At 61.0% G+C, this 6,352-nt stretch overlaps 1 protein-coding gene across 1 annotated transcript in view; it reads right to left on the bottom strand.

Annotated features, from left to right (window-relative positions):
- Positions 1–1,696: 1,696 nt before the first annotated feature.
- The window catches only part of LLGL2 (lethal giant larvae homolog 2 (Drosophila)), a 27,732-nt gene continuing 23,076 nt past the window's right edge, over positions 1,697–6,352 (bottom strand). The window contains exons 16-27 of the mRNA XM_010856501.1: positions 6,183–6,352; positions 5,918–6,068; positions 5,500–5,650; positions 4,740–4,856; positions 4,472–4,638; positions 3,776–4,040; positions 3,362–3,515; positions 3,150–3,178; positions 2,879–2,926; positions 2,623–2,665; positions 2,447–2,508; positions 1,697–2,280 (exon numbers count right to left, since the gene is read on the bottom strand). The exon at positions 6,183–6,352 is cut by the window's right edge and continues 25 nt beyond it. Of these exons, the coding sequence (XP_010854803.1) occupies positions 2,273–2,280; positions 2,447–2,508; positions 2,623–2,665; positions 2,879–2,926; positions 3,150–3,178; positions 3,362–3,515; positions 3,776–4,040; positions 4,472–4,638; positions 4,740–4,856; positions 5,500–5,650; positions 5,918–6,068; positions 6,183–6,352 (1,365 nt within the window). The 3' untranslated portion in view covers positions 1,697–2,272. The remainder of the gene's footprint in view (positions 2,281–2,446; positions 2,509–2,622; positions 2,666–2,878; positions 2,927–3,149; positions 3,179–3,361; positions 3,516–3,775; positions 4,041–4,471; positions 4,639–4,739; positions 4,857–5,499; positions 5,651–5,917; positions 6,069–6,182) is intronic.

Below are 6,352 nucleotides of genomic sequence, written 5' to 3'. Positions count from 1 at the left end.
TAAGATGTTTTCCCTGATCCTAACAGGGTCAGCACCATCATTAACCCATTAACCACATGGACTCAGAAACCTCGCAACAGATCAAGAAGGAATACTATTATCACCCAGTTGCCAGGAGAAACTGAAGCAGAGCAGGTAAGTAATTTGTCCAAGTGCGACTTGCTGGGGTTGAAGCTACAGTGGTCTCTAGAAGAGTTACTTTAGAACTCATCTCCATTGGGTCAGTGATGCCATCCAACCATCTCATCCTCTGTCCCCCATTCTCCTGCCCTCAATCTTTCCAAGCATCAGGTCTTTCCTAATGAATCAGTTCTTCACTTCAGGTGGCCAAAGTACTGGAGCTTCAGCTTCAGCCTCAGCCTTTCCAGTGAATATTCAGGGTTGATTTCCTTTAGGATTGACTGGTTGGATCTCCTTGCAGTCCAAGGGACTCTCAAGAGTCTTCTCCAACACCACAATTCAAAAGCATCAATTCTTCCATCTGGGTAAGCCCCTACTATTCCTCCAAGGAGAAACAAGGGAGCTTGAGTGGTCCAAGTTCCCAAATTCAGAGCGTGTCTGTAGCGGGACATGCTGGAGGGCAGGTACAGAGGATGCTCCCCCGGGGTGTCTGTCCTGGAACCTGGAACTCAGCTCCTCCTCTGCTCCCCATGCTAATTGGTGTCCTTCCAACAGGCCCTTTTCCAGCTCAGGCCAGGGGGTCTCCTGTGACTCAGGGCAGTGCCCTTGCCCCCACGAGGCTCCCAGGGCTCCCTGACTGGCCCCGGCATTTTCACTCACTTCCTGCCAACCACCCTTGGCTCTTCACTCGTTCCGCTGCGAGGAGACCATTTCCTCGTGTGCTGCTGTGCCTCCCTGCCCCCCAGCCAACTCCTGGTCACCTCTCCTGTCCCAGCTTATGCCTTTTTTTTTTTTGGCTACTCCACAAAATGTGGGATCTTAGTTCCTCGAGCAGGGATCAAATCTGTGGCCCTTGCACTGGAAGCTCAAAGTGTTAACCAGGGAGGTCCCTCTAGTCACAGCTTAATGTCACCTCCCTAGGCACATTTCTCCCAGGCCCCCGGATTTCCCTCATCCTAACACTTCCTGCACTTGTAGGAACCATGAGTCCCACAAGGGCAAGGCCACCTTGTCTTGGCCACCTCTGAACCTCAAGCACCCAGCATAGAGTAGGTGCTCGATGAAGATGGGTGGGGAACTTCATGGTGGTCCAGTGGTTAAGAATCCGCCTGCCAGTGCAGGAAGACACGGGTTCAATCCCTGGTCCGGCAACTAAGCCTGTGTGCCACAACCACTGAGCCACGCTCTAGAGCCTGTGCCTCTGCAACGAGAGAGGCCACCGTAATAAGCCTTCGCTCTGCAACTAGAGAAAGCCCGTGCACGGCAACAAAGAGCCTGTGTGCCTCAATCAACACCCAGCACAGCCAAAAGTAATTTAAAAAACAAGATACCAGGTGGGTAAAGATGTAGGCCAAGAAGAATCAAGTCCCTGGCTTGTCGAGACCTTAACCTCCAGGCACTGACCCCACCTGGGTGGCACCCCATAGTCCTTCCCCAAAGTCCAGGAGAAGCCATCAGGTCAACATCCTGTGAGCATCTTCTCCTCCTGACAGCAGAGAAAGGCCAGCCAGGAGTGGCCAGGGCCCTCCTACGGCCCCCCACCCAGGGATGCAGTCAGACAGACTCAATTCGGTTAACTTGTTATCATTTATTCCCAAAGAGAGAAGGCATGTGGTATTCAGATACAACCATGTACAGTTCATGTATCTGATTCCAAATAGCATAAAAGAACCGACAGGTTCTCCTGAGCACCAACCTGGTCCAAGGGATGGACCCCAGGGGGCAAAGGCAGGGAACCAGCTAACCATCGTTTCTATTTACATGGAAAAATCTCTGCACAAGTTAAAAAAAAAATTAAAATCTTTGGACCAGTCTGGCGAAGAGGTAATAAGGTGTTTATTAAAAACTTTTTCATCCAGAGGCAATTAACATTTATAATTTAAAACCCAACCCACTACAAAAGGGGAGGGGGGGAAGGGGGGTTCAAAATTGTGCAACATTAACAAAGGAACCAGGAGAGTCAGGGCCCGGGGAGGGACAGCCCCGGGCCGTGGGGGTCCCCACTCTCCTGAGGCCAGGAGCAGCGGCAGGCTGGACCCTGGGGTGCCCCCAGCCCCTGCACGGCCCGGTGCTGGGCTTCTTCAGGTAGGCGGGGCCCCGCGGAGGAGCCCTCAGTAGTGTGATCACTGTGCAGGCTGCACACACGTCCCGTTCACTCCGCTGCAGGAGACAGGAACACCAGAGCGTGAGCCCAGACACGGAGGCTTTCCGGCAAGCGGGGGCACGTGTCAGGGCTGGGATGAGCCTAAGGGTCCAGGAGGGTGGGGACGGGGCCTCCTCGTTCTCCCACACCCCCCAAGCCCGCAGCAGCGCCCAGGGCCCCTACCTCCCCCGTTGCTGAGGCTGTACCCCACAGCCACTCGCTGAGAACGCCAATCGCCACAGCTCCTGCGTGGGCAAAGTCGGGGCTGTCACCGTCCATGGGACTCTGGACGAGAACCCTCACGCCCACAGCTCTCCTGGCACCTGGGGCCCGCCCCGGCGAGGCGGACAGTCACTCACCCTCGGTCTCCCTCCAGCGTGCTCTGGATCTCCTTCAGAACCCCTGCAGGGCAGAGGCGGGGAGCAGAGGCCCGGTGAGGCCGGTGCGGGTAGGGCCGGATGCCCGCCTCGCTCCCCCTTCTGCTGACCCGGTGAACCGGCCTGCCCTCTTCAGGAAACCAGCTCGCGTTTCCACCCTGGCCTTCCAAGTACCCCCCACCTCCACCCCCACCCCGAACATCCCTCCTGCCAGCCCACAACTCCTGCCCCGACTCACTCTCGTCATTGAGCAGAGCGTGCTCCATCACAGGGCCCGACCTCCGCTCTGAAAGGCAGAGGCCAGGCCACGTGAGCCGTCGGCCCTCTGCTGCCCTGGCTCCCTCTCTGTGGGGGCGGGGGTGCTGGAGCCGGAGCCCAGGACCACAAGGGAAACTGTGTGACCCCCAGCCCGAACGCCGCATGACCACCTGGGCTCCCCGACCCTCCCCAGCTGCCCTCGCCGCACCTCTGCCCCCACATGCCCCCGGCCCCAGAGAGACCTGTCTTACCCTCTCCATCACTCTGGCTCCCTGAGTTCCTGTGGGGAAGAGACCGTAAGGATCAGGAGGCCATGAGGCTTCCCATTCTGGCTGGGAAAGGGTGGGTGGGGTGGCTGGCTGAGTTTCGGGGGAAAGGGACTCTGAGCAGCCCCAGAGCGGGCACCCCAGGGAAGGCGGGGCGAGGAACGGGTGGAGCAAAGGCCACCTGCCCTTCCACCCACCTGGCTCGGCCCAAGGACTTCTCGGGGCCTGATCCGTTGCGTGGGCGGCTGCGCTTCTTTGATTCTGCTGAATCCACCAGACATCGGGGCTCAACTAGCCACTTGGTGGAAAGAGAGAAGCGCTCAAACTCGGAGGGTGAGATCAGGTAGAAACCTGGGGGTGGGGTGGAGAAGGCTGGCAGGTGAGGGCAGCCCGAGTTGGCCCTGCGGCTGCCAACAGCACTGCACCACCCACCCCCAATCCCCACACTGGGGGGTCATTAGGGATCAGAGCCTCCAAAAGTTCTCTGCCTGAGGAGCCTGGCTTTGGCCGAAATACCCCAGGCTGTCCTTCCCAGCAGCCCCCACGACGCAGTGGGAGCCCCAAACCTGGCCCAGGGGGTGGAGGCCCCGCCGGGCCCGCCCCCCACACACCTTGGCCGTATTTGGTGAAGACGCATGAGGCGATGCCGCTGACGTCCTCCCGGCGGATGCAGCTGTACCGCACCTGGGGCTTGAGCAGGGGCAGCGAGACCACCTGGACGTCGCCCAGGTTGGTGAGGACGGCCAGGTGATGCTCCCCATAGTCCTCAGCCCGACAGCTGCCGAAGCGGGCTGCGCTGACCCGCCGTACCCGCGAGCCCTCCAGGGCAGTCAGCTTCAGCTTCAGCCGGGCACTGACCTTGGGCAGCGTGAACACCTAGGGCGCAGGGCAGCCAGTCACATCGGTGGCCGGACCAGTTCGCAGTGCTTCATCCGGCCAAGCGAGGACTTCTCGAGTCCCTGCCCGGTGTCGCTGCTGGGCCTGGCCCTCTGCCGCCTGCCCAGCTTCCTGGCGAGGCCTGCTCAGCCCCAGTGCTCCTGCCCTCGGCACTCAGACGTGTGGTTACTGTGCTTGGACTGTGAGGATGCCAGGGTCTCTTAGTTCCCTGTCTGCATCTTCTCTCCCTTCCACAGACACAAGTCCCGCTTCAGTGTCCCTACCACTGACCCTGCGGACTCCACCAAGACCTCGCTTCTCTCTGGTGCCTCTGCAGCCTTCACACAACTACATACACAACTTTAAAGGAGTCCCAGTGGTTGTCCTTTGTGGAGGGATCCCTGGGGGCCCCGCCTCCTCCCGTAAGGCACCTTGAACTGCTCCTCCGACACGACGAGCAGCTGGTGGCTTCCCTGCATGTCCGGGCTCTTTGACAGATCGTGGGCCACTTCCAGGGGCTCTGGAAGGGGCACGCTGTGTCCGTCCAGCACCAGGATGCCCACCACGGGCGCTCGGTGCATTAGCTGGATCTCCTTGGCTGCAGGATGGAGGTAGGCGGTAGGGATGGAGGTCAGGTTGGAGATGCCACCCTGCCCCCAGCCTAGGCAGACAAGCACCCTCCCCCTGCCCAGCACTCACCCTGCTCTGCCCGCACTGGCTCATCCATTCTCCGCTCGGCAGGGGGCACGCGCAGGGCAAAGGCGTAGACAGTACCGCCATTGGTGCCAGCCCACAGCGAGGGGCAGTGGCGGGAACCTGCCAGGAGGCCGAGGTTTACATTTAACCCCTGGCTCTGGGGCTCAAGGGGAGCTGGGAGACCTGGCTCACTACCCGTGTGACTCCAAGTTCAAGCCCACGAACTTCACAAGCCTCACTTTCTTCCTCTGTGAAATGGAGCTGTTGTGGGCCCTGCCTACGTCCTGGTGTAGACAGGAAGGGCCTGCAAGGCTCCCTGACAACCAAGGGCCCTGAGCAGATGATCCCAAGCCCAGGACGGCTCAGCCCTCGAGATACAGCAGCAAAGAGCCCTCGGCCCACCCTTACCCTGGCAGGAGAAGAGACACAGTCAGACAGCTTCCAGAGGACCTCATGCATTTCCCAATGCATGCAACCACTCTAGGAGGAAGCCACGCCACCACGTTATGGGGGAGAAGCAAGACCCAGAAAGGCTAAGTGACACATCCAAGGTCACGCTTCTAGAGCGCAGTGGGGCCTGGGTATGAAGCCAGGGCGACCAGACTCAGGCCGCATAGAGAAAGAGGCAGGTGCGGGGGCTCCAGCTCTGCCCGAGCTCACGAAGGGGCAACCCTCTTAAGGGCAAATCAGCCAGCAGTTTCCAACACACCCTCAAGCCAGAGGATGCTTGCCCGGGCTCCCCCATCTCAGACCAGCCACTCACTGTCCCTCAGGTAGGTGTCGGCGAAGTAGAGGGTCCGGACGAAGCCTGTGAAGGAGTCCTCTGCCGACCGCGCCTCGATCTTGCGCTGCACGGGCGCCAGCTCCATGTTCTGCAGGCCGGTCCGCTCTGCCCTGCTGCTCCCCTCCTGCACCTGCAGCGGGTGGGCGTGGCCTGAGGGTGGGCAAGGGCCTTCCTTCCCAGGGGGCATCGGATTGCTCCATGCTTCCCTTCCAGGGAGGACTGTCCACCGCGCCCCCCCCCGCCATCTGCCTGGTCTCATGGACCGGAGGATGTGACCCCGAGGTGTTACAGAGACTGCCGTTCACACTTGGGCGATAGATCCGAGGTCACGGGGTCAGGCGGGGGTAGATGAGCCGGAGCCCGTGGCCAAGGCAGGCACGGCCGGCCCTGGCCTCCCCTCTCCCGGAGGGCCGGCGGGCCGCCGCTTCCTGCTGGACGCCCGGCTGCGGCGGATCCGGCGGAAGGACTGACGCAGGGACTTCTTCAGGGACTTCACGCGGGACAGTGGGCCCTCCAGGGCGAGCTGGTCGCTGGGGTGCAGCGTGCACCTGGGGGCCGGGGGGGACGTGGGGCCGTCAGCACCGTCACGCTCTGGGGCACTCCCTGCCGATTCAGGCGCCGATCCCAGACCCGGTCCCAGCCGCCCTGGGTGGGCTGCTCACTTGACAAAGACCTGCCGCCGCTGCTGGTGGTCAAAGAGGCCGAAGCCATGGCTGGTGCCGAAGGCCACGAGCCGCCACTCGGAGTGCAGGGCCAAGGAGGTGACCACGGCCGGGGGCTGGCACTGCACCAGCACGAAGGGCTGGAAGCCGGGCTCGAAGTGCACGGGCCC

This window comes from Bison bison, unplaced genomic scaffold, assembly GCF_000754665.1.
Source record: "Bison bison bison isolate TAMUID 2011002044 unplaced genomic scaffold, Bison_UMD1.0 scf7180017864371, whole genome shotgun sequence".
Lineage (NCBI taxonomy): Eukaryota > Metazoa > Chordata > Mammalia > Artiodactyla > Bovidae > Bison > Bison bison.
Note: the sequence above shows the minus strand (reverse complement) of the source record. Positions and strands in the feature narration are given on the sequence as shown.